Source organism: Oreochromis niloticus, linkage group LG13 (genome assembly GCF_001858045.2).
Source record: "Oreochromis niloticus isolate F11D_XX linkage group LG13, O_niloticus_UMD_NMBU, whole genome shotgun sequence".
In the NCBI taxonomy this organism is placed as follows: domain Eukaryota; kingdom Metazoa; phylum Chordata; class Actinopteri; order Cichliformes; family Cichlidae; genus Oreochromis; species Oreochromis niloticus.
This window is the reverse complement of record NC_031978.2, coordinates 21555360-21571509: the sequence shown is the minus strand read 5'-3', so window position 1 is coordinate 21571509 and position 16150 is coordinate 21555360. Positions and strand designations below refer to the sequence as shown.

Here is a 16150-nt window from a genome sequence, read left to right as displayed (position 1 = left end):
GCCGTGTGCATCTTTTGGTTTCTTTGTGGAAAATGGGGCTTGACTTGAGCGTTTTATTGCTTGAGTGGGGTTTTTTTTGGTTGATTTTTTTTTTTCTTCTTTTTTTCTTTCTTTTTTTTTTCTGTAAGAATTTTTTGGATCGATCTTGTCACCTGCTGTGAAAGCCACAAGATCAGCGATCCTTGACTCTGTGGTTCTCAGTTTTCACATAACAGTGCTACAGCTGGGAGATATTTCCCACCAAGTCCAGCAGTTTCTTTTGACTGCACAGGCTTTGCTCAGCACTAAGTGTGGCAGCACCACGACACTTTCCCTTTCTGTCTTCTCTTCATGTTTTTTTTTTTTCCTTTTTTTCTTTTTTTTAAATGGCCGGCTGCCAGAAGTGCACCTCGCATTAATGTAAATTCCAGGGCTGCGCCAGTGATGGATGCATCATCAGATGTGCTAACGACACTCTTTGCTGTAAGTTAATTAGTCATGGAGGACTGTGGGATGAACACAGTGTGACCCTGAACAAGGGCTTGTCTGACTAGCCTCAGGCCCACTGGCACAGCTCTATTGTTCAATAGAGTCCTGTGTGTCGATGGGGAAGGGGAGGGGATGGGGAGATTGGAAGGGGGGGGGGACTTCTCCCTACTGACTGCCTCAATTCAGCTGGAAATCAGAGCAGCATCACCTCCCCTTCCCCTCTCCCACACGCCCCTAGCAACCACGCCACGCCGACAGTTGCCAGGCAACCAGACAATGCTGGAGCCACTGGCTGTGGTGTGGTGTGCGTGTGAGAGAGTTTGTGTTTGTGGCCGTATACATACATTTAAGATCGCTGATGGCGGAGACGACGGCAGAGGAAAATAAAGAAATAGTATGCGACCGAAAATCTAAAAGAGATTATTATGGATTACGTGAAATTAATCGTGTAGGATTTGCGCAATGATGGGTGCATTAGCAACATGTCATTTCACTTCTAGTCTAAATGAGGTCATGTGCGTTTTAAGGGGGGAAATCACATCCTTGACAGTGCTACATCCCGCTTGTGATTTCTGACCTTGTTTCTGTTAATGCGACACACACGGAGCTGGGAAAAAACCCCAAAACAAAGCAAAACCGAGCAGTAAATAATTTATCACATCATTTTTATTGTAAATGGCATTAGGTCTCCTAATGGGAAAGCTAAGAGGAGAGGAAAGGATGTCTTAATAATGGAAAGTGTCTGTGTTTAGGCTACTGTAGGGAGAAAGGAAATTTATCCTATTGAAATAAATGATATTTAAAAAGAAAATACACATTTGTACGCTTATAAATGAAAGCTTATAGTTATACACCATTCTGAATTTAATCATTAGTTATTATTAACCTCTGGCTCTCTTCCACAGCGTGTCTTTTGTCCTGTCTTCCTTCCCTCACCCCAACTGGTTGCTATAGATGGCTGCCCCTCTACTGTTTCTGACCGAGGTCTCTTCCTGTTACGAGGGAGTTTTCGTTCTCACTGTCACCAACTGCTTGCTCATATGTCTGATTGTTGGGGATTTCTCTGTATTATTGTACGGTCTCTACTTTACAACATAAAGGGCTTTAAGACAATTGTTGCTGTGGTTTGGCACTATATAAGTAAAATTGAATTGAATTGAAGAGAAAGGTGGTTTAAACATACTACATCTACCTACATACATAGGTGTAACAACCCTGTGCTAGCTTCAGGGCAGCTATTTTTGGGGCCCTTAGTGCCACGATGTATCAGAAGAATCATAACTATGTTTGAGTGAACTTTTCTCGTTCACTCAAACATACTCACACATACATAAAGCAATAACCGCTGGTATCAATTCCAGCTTTTGATCAGCTTCATGGACAACAGCTGAAGTCAGACATCAGGGGAATGAACACTTTTATTTAAGTTTTTGCTATAAACACACACCATCTTTCTCAACTAGACTACCGCATACCCTAATCAGATTTAAACGGCTTGGTAAAGTAACATAACGACAACTCTGATGTATATAAGCACGGAACAAAGAAGACAAGCCCATTAGCCACAGGTCTTCACAAACTGATTGGATTGGGAGACTCATTTCTAGAATTCCTCATTATTTCCAGAGGACCAACATCCAGACATGTCACACACACAGTATTACAGTAAGAGTACCTAATTTCAATGTATGAGAAGTAACAATGTTTTAGTCCTTTACAAAAACACTAAACATAATTTCATCATTCGGGCTATGTGATCAGCTGCTGATACTCAAAGAACTGGCAGTATGCTGATTCTGTTCTCTCTCTCCTTCCTCTTTTGAGCACCACTTTTTTTTTCACTTTGCTTGCTAAACATAATGTAAAAAGCTGCTGCACCAGCTAATTACTTTTTAAGACACCAAAAAATATACAGTTTCATTGTTGATGTCAACTGGTTCACACTCATTTTGCGAGCTGTCAGGAAGTACAACTAATTCATTTGCCTGCATGCTCCTTCGCCATCAATACTTTTCAGTAAAGTCTAGTTTAATCAATGGAGTGTGAAATGACTGAGGAAGTCTTTGAAGAGCTATAATCAAATTCAAAATCATTTCAATATATGCTGTATAACAAAAAGAAAAGAAAAAATAACGATACAGTGTGCTACAATTTAAATGACAGTAAGTAAATGATAAGTATCTATCTATCTATCTATCTATCTATCTATCTATCTATCTATCTATCTATCTATCTATCTATCTATCTATCTATCTATCTATCTATCCCTTCAAACGCTAGGTGGCGCCCTGTTTTCTTCTTCTCCCTTCTTCTCTGTTTTCTGCACTTTGACCTCGGCGCTCGCCTCTCTCGTCGGCTCAGACTTCAGGAGGATTTTGCGGGTTAGCTAGAAAATGAAAGTATTCCTTCAAATGAATGGGGATTTAGGGCTGTTTTGCTAGCCGAGCAGCCGCTACCTTTACTGTCTAATAGGATTTGCGGACGCCGCGGGTCACCGGCTCCTGTCAGATAAAACCACATACATGTGTCGCTCCTCGTCGGGGTTTGTTTTGCTACATAGCCTCTTCGCTTCGCGTAGCTAACAGGCTCTGTCGGCGTTACTGGTACCAACTTGAAAAAAAAAGGGACATTACTGTTAGATCGGAATAAACACCTGTCTTTGGAAATGAACTGTTGACCACTGTCCGTTTTATTTTCTGGGACTGATGACAGACCCACTGTCACAATGTCCCCGAGGTCAGTTCTCACAGGTAGCGGAAGAAGCCTTCATGGATCAGGAAATTTTACCAGTGGGCTAACCGATCTGAGTTAGCCAGGTTACAGCTCACCGTGTCCGACGTCAACCTTGCAAGTAACTGACACCGTGAACTACACACTAAGCTAACCGGACAGCCTTTGGCCAGCCCGGCTACTGAGGATTAACGTTTCCTAGCATCACCGGTTGGCGACTAGATAGCGTCGCCATGGCTAACGTTACAGACCTGCAGACAAAATACAGCAAACTGGCACAGGAGTATTCAAAGGTAAAACACCGCCTCTGTTTACTGCTGATGATCTTACCTGTTATTGCTAACAAGGCTACTACACAGAACCTGTCAGTGAGCTATCAGCGTTAGCTACCCGGTGTTTTCTGCCTTGCGTGTACTTGAACTCAATGGAAAACAACACTTGAGATATATATGATTAGTGAAGTGAAGAGAAGCAGATCAGCTTTTCAAAGACATAAACTTAACTTAGACCATAGAGCTTACTTTGTTGGTTATAGCAGAAACTAATACAGTTCACCTGGAATAAGGTAGATTATCACAGATGTAGGCTAGCCACCGAGGCTACACACACAGGTGTCATTATCAGCCTGTGTGTAGCTTTAATGCTTTGCTTGGTGCATTTTCCTTAGGCTGCGTGGGAAAATGTCTTGCATGCTGCATTTGACGTTATAAGTAACCAAAATAAGCGGTGTTCAAAGGCTGTAAACAATTGTTTAATGGTTAAACAGTTTAGTGACAGTAAAGCCTGTGTGGCCTATGTTTCTGTGTCAGCTGACAGCTCCGGGAGCGTTATAGCTGTTTCCTGTTCAACTCTGATCCTCCCCACCAGCAGCCAAACAGTGTATGATCCTCAGGAAGTGCTGACGGTGTGATTGTTGCACAGACTCTTGCTGTAATAAGCATGTCTTTAGAGGCTACTGATCATACAGTAAAAAGCACTGAGTTTGGGTTTCTCCAGTAATCACAGTTGGTCAGTACTCATAACTCATTACTTATAAATGTGGAAACGTCACTCAGTAAGCAAACTTTTCTTGACTTGAACTTGAAGTATATTAAAAAAGAACTGACACAAGCATGCCACAGACAGTAAGTTTCTTCTTCATATTTATCTCAAACTTAATATTTTGGGCTTATAGAGAACGTTAAAAGTCACATGATTTATAACAGAAGGCAAAATGAGAGCAACACTGAAATACACTAATGGATTCATCTCAATTTTCTTGTTTTTGGAGTCATTAGGAGGCAAAATTGCAGCGGAGACTATTATTTGATTACCTGCTCTGATCTTGTCTACATAGAATTGAATAAAAAGTCAAAACTACGCATAATTATAGAGCAGAGATTTGCTGTGTGCTCTTTATTTTAAAATTGCATTTGCATCTCAAACAGCGGTTTGTACTTCTTACATCTGAATGTTTTTTTTCCTCTGTGTGTGTGTTCACAGCTACGTGCCCAGAACCAAGTGCTGAAGAAGGCGGTTGTGGATGAACAGGCCAACTCTGCCTCACTAAAGGTACAGTGATGTGTATTTAAAAAAGAAAGCAAAGTATTGAGAAAGCAAGCATTGAAATGACATTGCAAGCAACTCTGTTTTTCATATTTGCAAACCAAATGTGATCACCAAGTCTGACCTGTACTTGTTGCAGTGTTACCATGAGTTATGTTGCTGTTGCACAATGACAACAGAATGACTTCATGTTGTTTTAAAGGCTGTGATTTGCTTGCATGTGTTAGTCATCAAAGTCATTTTTTTTTTTCTTCTGTTATTAGGAGCAGCTGAAGCAGAGAGACCAGAGCCTGAGGAAGCAGGAGCAGGAGATGGACAGTCTCAGCTTCAGGAACCAGCAGCTGGCTAAGAGGGTGGAGCTGCTACAAGAGGAGCTGGCTGCTAGTGAAGCTAAGGGCAAAAAGGGGAAGGTGAACATGAGGGGAAAGGGGGAAACGTGGGAGTGGCTTCATAGTGGGCTAGAGGGAGCAGCATATATTTATTTCTTTTTTTGTAGTGGTCTTAAAGTTATGATAGTTAAACAGTAATGTTTGTCGCACAAGTTGATAGTTAATAGCCCCAACCCCAATCTCCTCCAGAGTAAAGGAGACTCTCCTTCACAGCACGGCCTGCAAACCCAGAGTGTTTTTGATGAGGACCTGCAGAAAAAGATTGAAGAAAATGAGCGACTGCACATCCAAGTAGGCAGCCACGCTGTGCTTACAGTGCATGTTTAAAATACCAATTTTACAGTGAATGTGTCTGGATATGAGGGGAGGTCACGTATGTGACAGCTGTGCTTCCTGCTGTGTCTTTGTCAGTTTTACGAAGCAGATGAGCAGCACAAGAAGACGGAGGCTGAGCTGAGGGAGCGATTAGAAAAGCTGGAGAAGGATGCAGAGCAGCACCAGGCCGTCGTGGACGGGCTCACCACAAAGTATGCAGAAACGATCGAGCGGCTGCAGAGTGACAAAGCACGTTTAGAGGTAAGGGCTCAGCAGGAGAGACACTGAAGTTGTTCACGCGATTGCCAATTTTAATAACATTTAATTAAAAAAAAAATGATTTTTTTCCCCGTTTTTACAGGTGAAAGCACAAACTCTGGAACGAGAAGCAAAAGAATGCAGAATGCGAACAGAAGACTGGTAAATATACATTTTATTCATAGTTCGAATGATTTAATCCTTCAGTGTTATAACATTGTTCAGCATAGTAACTGTAAGTAACTGTATCAATGTGAGTGTTAAACTGACTTTGACAAATACAAGATATGTACATAATACATTTTCATAGAGCTATGATGCAAATCTAGCAGTACACATTTCTGCACATTGCCTTTTTAAACTGAATTACACCAAACTTGAAATGCATGTTGAGAGCAGCTCAACACTTCTTCGATCTCCCTCTGCAGCCAGCAGCAGCTGAGGCGGTGCCAGTCGGAGCTGAACAGACAGGTGAAACAAAGCAGCAGTGTTATCCAGGAGAAAGTGCCCTTTAATGACACCAGTGAGTATCTGGTACTATTTGAGAACATTTCCATGCTTGTCAGTGATACTATAACAACACGCTGCCCTGGAGTAAGCACTGTAATGCTACACACGACTGTAACACTGCGCCAACGCAACCAATTAAACTGTGTTTGCAAAGTTAATAAAAGTTCATTGCGGGGGTTGAAGTTCTGCTCTAGTTTACATGCTTCTTTTTTTCTCCTCCATCTCTGCAGAATTTAGTGACTACAACAGCCTAAACGTGCCATCACACAATCGAAGGCACCAGGTAAGTGAGAAAACAAACACATTCGGGTGTATTGCAAGTACAGATTCACATCTCAAGTAACCACCTTTAAAAATATTACCTGTACATCAATGTAGGGATAACACACTGAGTTGCCTTTACTTAGAAAGGGTAGTAAAATAGCGATCTGTGAACTGTGCCGCCTTCCAGCTGAAGGCCCGGGATGTGGCAGGCCAGGCCATGAGCTTCATCCAGGATTTGGTGGCTGCTCTGTTGAACTTCCACTCCTACACAGAGCAGAGAGTACACATCTATCCCCTGGACTCCTCTATTGAGACCATCTCCCCTCTCAACCAGAAGGTGAGGCAGCCATACAGGAGAGGTACAGGCATTCTGTCAAATACAATGCATGCTGGTGTTCAAAGCCATTATAGTTTTGCATTTTCTAATCAGCTCTTATTTTTTATTTCATTTTGACTTTTTATTTTAATTCAGTCGGTTTCCCGAGTGGGTTCCTTTGTTTCAGTTTAGTTGTCATTGTTTGAAAATATTTCGTTTTGGTTGAGTTTTTATTAGTTAGGTGTTAGTTTTTTGGTTTTTTTTAATGACTTTTTAATGATTATTTTATTGAGGGTGTATGTCAGAGGCAAGATTTCAGGAAAATCCGTTTAGGTATTACAATAAAAAAGCAGTCTTGCAAACATACAAGGTGTCAGTAAACACATCCATCAGTGTCTCATCTGGCAAGTTGCAATACATTTTTTACCAAACTAACAAAGACTTTTCACATCTAGTTTTAGTTAACTATACTCACCTTAGTGGTGCCACATAAGGAGGCGCATTTCATTTAATGTATATTCCTTCTCTTAACCCAGTTTTCTCAGTATCTGCATGAGAATGCAGCCTATGTGCGCCCCCTGGAGGACAGCTTTCTCCAGTTATACCAAAGCATCACAGAGGACACTGTCACAGTACTGGTGCGTTTTGGATGGAGGGTGTGTGGAGGTCATATGTTTGTTTAGAAACAGAAAAGAAATTGACACTAATTGTGCTTTTCTGTTTTGAATCAAAGGAAACTGTGATCAAGCTGAAAAATTTCGCTGTCAACTTCTCGTCATACACCCACTTTCTCCAAAAGATTCTTCCCTACCAGTTAAAAAGGTTAGCAGTGTGTGTGTGTGTGTACACGTGTGAGATAGACAAATAGAGTGGAGGAGGCTACTGTGATGGGTGTCTTCTGCTTTCAGCCTTGAAGAAGAGTGCGAGGCACCTCTTTGTACTGCTGCCCTTAATGCGAAAAACCAGGAGCTGCAGAGTGACATCAAGCGAGTGACATCTGTGTTTGAGAAACTGCAGAACTACATTAACCTTTTGGCCTTACCCAGTAGGTTATCACACAGCATTTGAGCTCTTTTTGTCTAAAAGCTCTCAGTCTGTACTTTGCCAGAATAATTATATACATACATATTTATTTAAATGCTGTTTTTCCTGAAGGAATAGGGGAATTTGGTAATATGTAAATACAGCAGAGGGTTTATGAAGTGATGAGCAGACATGTCTGACGAATGTGCGCGATGTGTCTCAGGTGTTCGGCAGGATGCCATGCCACAGAGCAACACGTCAGCCGTCTTCACCCAGCTGGCCGCCTGCCTGCACAGTCTTCATGATGCCATTAAAGGTGGGTGGATCTGTTAGACGTTGCTTTTCGGACACAGCATGAAGATTTCTTTATGTACTTCATTCATAAATAATACAGCAAAAGCAGCTTTTTAAGGACTAAATATCCAGAAGGTTCAGTGTAAAGTTTATTCAAATGAATCAGCAGACGGAAGCATAATTTTTTGCTCTTTGGAGAAGAGTCACTTTTGTTGGCAATTAGCTGTGAGAATGGGTTTCTGTAACAAGCGCCTTTGTTTGGGTATTTTAGTTAAATGTTTACTCAAATCCTGCAGTTTTAGTGTATGAGAATATTGTGAAAATCTGCATGTTATTGTTAAACATCACCGGTCAGGGAGCGAGGAACTGATTGAGCCACGTTTATTAAGTTAAAGTTGGAACATAAAGCAAATCCTGCTGTTCTTGTTTTGCTCCTTGTGTCTCCAGAGATGTCAAAGCATTACAACCAGAAGGCCGTCATTGAGCGGGAGCTCCCCACCGTCACCCAAAAGCTCTGTACCACCACAGAGTGCCTCCTGGGATCTCTGGGTTCTCTAACTAGCTGCACCGGCAAGGTATGGCCAACAGGGGGCAGGCAGCAGCCAGGTTTATATTTCCTGTAGTGCAAGTTTAGCTGCAATACATAAAGGCTTAATTGTAAGTAGCAGTGAGTTGTCTCTGCAACTGGATCACATTGGTAAATTGCCACAAATGGAAGAGCACAGAAGTGCGGGACTCAGGTGGGCAGCGGTTAAACGTTGGAAGATACAGTCCAAATTGCAGTCTGTACAGCTGCTCCCCAGCAAGAGCACGGGGATGAATGATTTTTGTGAATCGAGCGAATTGTCGGCTGAAGTGTGTGTGTGCCGATTGGATGACACTCCACTGGGTTGCAGCACAGCCCACGACATGTGGAGTGAGCTGCGTTTTGCAAGCATGCTCCAACATTTATCTTCCTCAACACTTGGTGGTGGAATTGGCTCTCTGCTGTAAACACAGTGGCTAATCTCAGGGTAAACAGAATGCTGAGTGTCAGGGTTTCTTCAGCCGAGGAAGCTGCAGAGATATCGGTTTTGTTTGAGAGATCTGATGCGTGATGTCGCTGTAACTTGCTGCAGATTGCCACCTTCTTCAGCAACAACTTGGACTTCTTCACGTCATCGGGCTACAGTCCGAGAGGGAGCACGGCAGCTCTTAACCCTGTCCAAGCAGAGAGTATGCTGGCCAACAAAAAGAAGGCAACAGCCTATATCCAAGCTGTCAAAAAGGTTAGTATGTGTAGCATGCTATTCCCCACTTATTTGGGCTGGCTGACATGTTCTATCTTTCAACTACTTTTAGTATTTATTATGCTTTAAAATTCATATTTCATGTTTTTCCTATTTGCTGGACTGTTGCAAGTGCTTAATATCATTTGGCCACTTCCCAAAAGAGGATCTTGACTTGCGTTCAGACTCCAGCTCCTCCGTCTTGTACTGCAGCTGGCAGCACAGGAGCAGTAGTCCCCGCCCCCTCACGTGCCCTGGAGGGCCGCTTTAATCGACACCTGCAGCAGGTGGAGAACTGGTTCACGCTCCTCTGCGCTGACTTGCAGAGCAGAGCGAGGGCTACCGTCACCAGCTGCAGTCCGAAACAGTGGAGTTGGAGTTGATTCGCAGGAGAAACCCTCATCGGAGCAGCAGCTGATTATATTGCTGAGTTATTTACTTGTCACAGAGTACTTGGCAAATAAAATATATGCAGAGGGGGGGAAAAATTAAGCACATATATGCATGCACACGTCTCCCAACCACAAACAGGATTTGAATCAGTAGGAAACACTGAAGCCTTTCAACTTACAGCTCACAGACTTTGGATCAGTGTGCTCAGTGAGATTAAAAACACTGATTTGTAATATCTTTTCAAAAACATTAAGAAAGTCTTTGTAAGTATTTTATCTCTCAGAGAGTCTCATATCTACATTTTACATCTTATAAATGTTTTGGTCTGCTTTTACATTGTTTTTATATTTTATAATTCCATTTTAAATTTACCCTTTAATCAATTTGAGTATTATTTTAAGCCTACTTCTGCAGAATTCAAATTCTTTCTAAATATTACATGGATTTTTTGAAATGATTATTAAATGACTAAAATAAATGTTTTTTTCACCCATTTAGGCCAAGCCCCAGTCTGTTCCGTACAGAGAAGCCCTGTCAAACCGTCGCATACTAACCAGCTCCACTGAGAGCAGAGAAGGTCTCACTCAGCAGGTAAAAATACAGAGATACGGATAAATTGGTGATAAAAGTAGAGAAAAAAACCTGTCCTGTCTTAACACAGTTGTGTCATGTATTATCTGAGGTGTAGACAGCTAGCAAAGCTATTGATGTTTTACTTTTTAATGTGCCCAGTGTTTCACATAAATCTGTCACTTTATCAAAGTGCGAAGCCATATGATAAAACCCAGTGAGAATTATTATATAGTTTCCTTCTTACGTCTCTTAACCTTTGCTCATCTCCGTATCCACAAGCTCACTGTCTACTTCTCTCCTTCTCCCCATTGGCCTCCTGCAGGTGCAGCAGAGCCAAGAGAAGATTGCTCGTCTGGAGCAGGAGAAGGAGCACTGGCTGCTGGAAGCCCAGTTAGGGAAGGTGCGGCTGGAAAAGGAGAACCAGCGCATTGCGGAACTGGAAGCGCAGCTAGCAGCAGCTCTCGGGGGAAGTCTGAACTCGCAAACGGCTGCAGCCGGCGCACTCACGCGGGGCCACGAAGAAGCAGCGGCAGAACTGAAAGCCGCAGGAAAAGAGCCAACGCTGTGCACGAGCCTGGTACTTCTCCGTGACCACTCGGTCTGCTGTTTGCTTTCACTTTGCAGGGGAAATTTTGTGTCCTTGGCACTGATTTGTTTCAACAAAGGGAGTATTATTGTTGTTTCCTTCTGGCTTCCACACTAAGCCGGTTAATAAAATGCAGACGTCCAAGAGCTGATGTGGCAGAGTAGGAGAATGCTGTTGTTATTCAGTGCTGAGATTGCTCTCATAATGTTTGTTTCAAGTAGCTGTAACACGTGTGTTGTAGGGTTTTTTGTTTTTTTATTGCTATATCTTGCATGTCTGGGTTTTTTTTTTAAATATATTTTACATCTCTTACTTTTTTTTTTTTTTGTCACCAGGTTGGAATGTTGTGCACAACACCTACAGATGAGCATGTGAGTGTCCGTACATTTAATTAAAATATTTAAGTGCAGAATTTGTATCCATCTCATAATGCTCCCTCCAAGGATAACAAAATCTTCTGTAGCTGAATGTTTGTGTCTGACTTTGCAGGTGGGAGACGAGGAGTCTAGGGAGCAGCTGATAAAGAGCCACTACATGGCCAGAGTAGGAGAGCTCACCACCCAACTCCAGATTTCAGATAGCAAAGCTGTGCATTTTCACTCTGAGGTGAAGATCTTACTGAAAGTTGTTTATCAAAGTAACTGTGTGTCGTAAGAAAGACCGTTAGTTTGCCTTACAAGTACATATTCTCTTTATGCTTTGAAAATGGTTCTCGAGTCGGGGTTATTACCATCTCCACTGAAAAACCTACACTAAATATTTTAAGTAATATGTTGAGTCTTACCCTCGATGTAAATGACTTGTTAAAGTTACTGTCACTTGCCTTAGTTTGGCATTATAGCAACAGAAATGCACCTGATGTCGAGTTAGACGTGACGGTTTAGCAGCAGAGACTTTAATATAGTGGATTTCCTGCAACTTTGACACTGTTCTTAAATATACCTACTTTTCAAAGAAATCCCTCCTGTTATTGCAGCTTTTGAAACCGATCTGTAAAGCGTGCCAGACATGCTTTAAAATCATCAGGGCACAGCAAGTTGTTTACTTTTCTCTTTCCCTTTGTAGTGTCGAGCTTTGGCTAAGAGATTAGCCATTGCAGAGAAGTCGCGGGAGACTTTCAGTGAGGAGGTCAAACTGGCTAATCAGAATATCACACGCTTGCAGGTATGATGCACTGCCAAAGAGCTTTCAGTTATGGCATAAAGCGTAAACATTAGCTTCCTTTCAAGTCAAAAAGCATTCACTTTGTAACTGTTTGGGCCTGACACGCAGGATGAGCTGGCTACGACTAAGAGGAGCTACGAAGACCAGCTTAGCATGATGAGCGACCATCTGTGCAGCATGAATGAGACTTTGAGCAAGCAGCGAGAGGAAATCGACACGCTCAAAATGGGCAGCAAGGTATAACCTTTTGAATTCCAGCTTCTTTCCTAGTATTTGCTTTTTAAAATTTTGGATCACTCTCAGGGTTTGCTTTCGGCTGTGAGGTACTGCCAGTCTCCAGTTAGTCTCTGAAATGTTTGGGCGGTGATATCATTTGGATGCGTATGTCAATGCAACAACAGTCAACATTAATGTGTAGACTTCAATTACGTATAAACATTCAATTTGGCATTAATTAAGCAAGTAAAAGTTCTGTGGTCAAATGTGTGGTCAACAGGAGCGCTGGTCCAAGTGAAGAAGGTCCTCGTTAAAATGAGAAAACAACACAAATCCACCAGCCGAATAAACAGTTTGATATATTTTTGAGAGGGTAAATGGTGGATGATCACAGGATCATTTCCATAAGCAGAGAAAAAACCCTTTAAACATCCTGGTGAGTGAAAAACACTCTTCCAGGAGGTAGGCGTATCGTTTTCAAAGTCTGCCATAATGAGAGTAAAAGGGTTCACCACAAGGAGCAAACCGGTGATTAGCCTCAACAGTAGAAGGTGCAGATTAGACTGCCAAAACACATCTATAAAAGGCAGACCAGCTCAGGAGCAATATTCTTTGGACAGATGAAGCTAAAATCAACTTGTAGCAGAATTAAGGGGAGAAGAATGTAACGGGGCGGGCTGGGATCAGCTCATAATTCAAAGCATTAAACGTGTGATGGTGTGGTCACGCTCGGCTTACAGTAACGATGGGTCACTATGGTTTATTGGCGATGTGACAGAAGGCAGAAACAGCTGGGTGGATTACGGAGTGTATCGAGCTATACTCTCTGCTCAGATTCACACAGATGAAGCAGAGTAGATTGGATGGTGCTCCACACTACACATGGACAGTGACCCAAAACATACAGGAGTTTTTTAAGGTAAACAAGTGGAATATTCTGCAGTGGAAATCCCTCACCTGATCTCTACGAAACTGAGCGTTCATGTCAGCGAAGCAAATGTGTTTGGCACGTGAATAAAGCTGACTGTAATTCCTTGTTGAACATTTACAGACCAAACTGTACCACCACCCTGTCCCTCCAAATCTCGAAAGAGAAGCGATATGGCCACGTGGAGTGTGAAGGATCAGTCGCTAGTGAAGTGTGACATTGTAAAGTTTCTCAGTTATGAGGTGAAGTGGGAGGTCAGCGGTGGCGTTGCGGTTGTTGCGAGGTTTAATGGGAAAAGCACCTGCCGCAGACATCTGAAAAAGCCATTAAGCTACAGGCGCAGTAAAGGAGAGGGCTGTTTTTTAAAAAAGGAGAAAAAACGTGCATGCCCCTGCATGTGCGCACACAGATGGCTGGATGCTGGGAAGTTTCAGGACCCGGCATGTTTGTGATCTAAAGGTGGCGATTTTTCTCTTGAAGGCCAGCACACCAGCCTCAGCATGTTTTTCAGTTTTTGAAACGGAATACGAATTTTGTCTGTCTTAGTCACTGCACTGAAATGCAACACAGAGCGTTAGCTTCTGCACCAACCCTGGATATGGCTTGTTTTGAGTGTAGAGGACTGAGCTCACTTTTTTATGTGTGTGTGTGTTTTTTCTTTAGGGAAATGCCAAAAAGAACAAAGGCCGCTAGTGCTGCTCCTCAAAACTCAAGCTCCATTTGACGCCACTATAAAGGCACCCTGGGAGAAGACCTGAACCTCAGAGCCTCCCTGCAGCGTCTTGGTACCAACACTGTCACCAAACCACAGGATAACCACCTGAGCCTGCAGCTCCTCCACTTGCAGGCAGTACAAAACTGTTTGGAGGCTCAAACACATTTGACTGAAAATGCTTTGTTTTTCCTTCCCTCCTTTCCTCGTCACAGAAGTACATGAAACATAACAATTTGCTAAAAAAAAAAAAAATGCTTTCCAAAACTGGACCAGAAGTTACTGCTTGACCTCCGCGTCAAACCACGCTGCTTTCCCAAGAGAAGGAGCAGAAAAAGATAAACAGCTGCAGCAGCTGACGTTTTTAATACTTACTGAAGTCAAGACTTGAAGACCAAACCCTGTTAATCAGTGCGTGTAGTCGTCCAGCTTAATGTGCGTATGAGAGACGGTGGAACTGTGCATTCTTATTGCTTATCTGTGAGAGCGCGCGCGTGTGTGTGTGTGTGCTCAGACTGTTGTGTCCTTGTGTGACTGTAGCACCAGGCTCTACAACGTGAGTAATGTTTTACAAATACCTTTTTTTTGTTTCTTAGATCAAATTTGAGAATATAATGCCCCCCCCACCACCACCACGTCCCTTCTGACACTAGAGTATAACACAAGCTTCTGAAAAGAAGGGCTTTAAAATCCCAACCGTAACAAAGACGTGCTTAAATTCATTCCTCATTTTTAAGAAATCTTCAGTCGTCTAGGAGTGGAGGAAAGAAAAGATGTCTGCCTCGAAGCGCTGATTAACCGTGTTTACTTTAATGGGAAGGGACGGACAAGTTGGAGCTTGTGAAATGATGTCAATTTATCTCTGTGAAATTATGCTGTAACAAGTCATTTTTATCACCAAAGTAAGTGTGGATGTGCACTCAGAAGCCTGGTGGGGAACGGCAGTCTCTCGACGTTGTACGACGTGTGGATAAAAAAGGGTTTATGTGAATATAACCTCATTTAAAATCATGATGTAATTGTACTGTACAATGAGTAAAAAAATGATATAGGCCTATATACAAAAGGCATTTATTCAGAGGTTACAAAACTTTTATTTTCCACAAATTTTACAAACTGACATCTGTGGCTAGTTTAGTGTGTGTCTCTTCTAAGGCTACAATACAGAGAGGTATCGCAGAGGGATCGGCCCACACTGTAACTGGTGCTCAGAAAACTTTTGAGTCATGGCAGAGGGCAGTTAAAGTTTACACTAAAATTGTACTTACATGAGGTAAAAGGAAGAAAAGCCCAGAAGTGATTGTGAGCAGTTCATTTAAATCCTTTTGTTTGCCAGTCTACAGCTGCCAGCAGACCAGCAGACCTTTGATCTGACAGGTTTGCCAACGCCCTCTAAACACATTTAAAAAAAAAAGCAAGAAACTTGTATTCTCACATTGTAACTTGTTGAAAAGCACACATAAAATATGTGACGCAAAATAAAGAGCTTGCTCAAAACATAAATGTGTCATGTATTTAGAGTCACTTGGTTATTAATCACTCCTAAAATTGACCTAACTTTACCTGCTGCGTTTATGGGAGGTGAGGGAGACTGGGAATTATAAGTTGTGTATAATTTTAAAAGGCGAAAAAGCAGCCGCTAACACACCCAAACTACTGGGAAATGAGGAACGACATGTGAGGACTAGAAGAGCAGATTCTGATGCCGTCACTTGTTTTGAAAGGAAAAACGTGTCGTTTTATATAAATTCGCGATGCTTTCAAGTACTCTTGGTACATGACTGAAGAGTACAGTAGCTCTAATAAGAAGTTTGTGAAGGCTGCAGAATTACTATACGTACATAATACAAAAGGCATTTACATTACTGTAAAGTTAGGCGATTTAAATATCCTGCTTGAAGTTGTGTATTTTATACAACTTGAGTTTTTACGTGCTTTTGTTTTGTAAACAGCGGTGAAAGGGCAGACGAGATTCTCTTTTTTGTGTGATGAAATAATGATTTTTTAAAATTAATTTTTTAATCTTTTGCTAAACTGAATAAACGCTACCACAAGGCCAAAGGTTATAATGACACACTTGATATAAATGTGGCAGTTGAGTGCTATGTTTATGGTTAGCTTTGAAACAATGTCAACCCAATCTGAACTCTGATACTTACTAAGTGAGCATATTAACATTAATTTGTCGAAACATGAAC

General features: G+C 42.0%; 1 protein-coding gene across 2 annotated transcripts; it reads left to right on the top strand.

The window, feature by feature from the left end:
• The first annotated feature begins 2783 nt into the window (after positions 1–2783).
• Positions 2784–15455, top strand: ppp1r21 (protein phosphatase 1, regulatory subunit 21). 2 transcript variants are annotated; one of them, XM_005474025.3, is made up of 22 exons: positions 2784–3491; positions 4681–4749; positions 5007–5153; positions 5346–5423; positions 5544–5708; positions 5809–5867; positions 6134–6228; positions 6446–6498; positions 6667–6816; positions 7332–7433; positions 7529–7617; positions 7704–7840; positions 8042–8134; positions 8560–8687; positions 9231–9380; positions 10272–10364; positions 10669–10923; positions 11268–11303; positions 11422–11538; positions 11998–12096; positions 12205–12333; positions 13904–15455. In XM_005474025.3, the coding sequence occupies exons 1-22, from the start codon at positions 3432–3434 to the stop codon at positions 13931–13933; spliced, it is 2334 nt and encodes a 777-aa protein (XP_005474082.1). In that variant the 5' UTR covers positions 2784–3431; the 3' UTR covers positions 13934–15455. The 2 variants fall into 2 exon arrangements, with proteins under 2 accessions (XP_005474082.1, XP_005474081.1); XM_005474024.3 differs by having other exon boundaries at positions 5322–5423.
• The last annotated feature ends 695 nt before the right edge of the window (positions 15456–16150 follow it).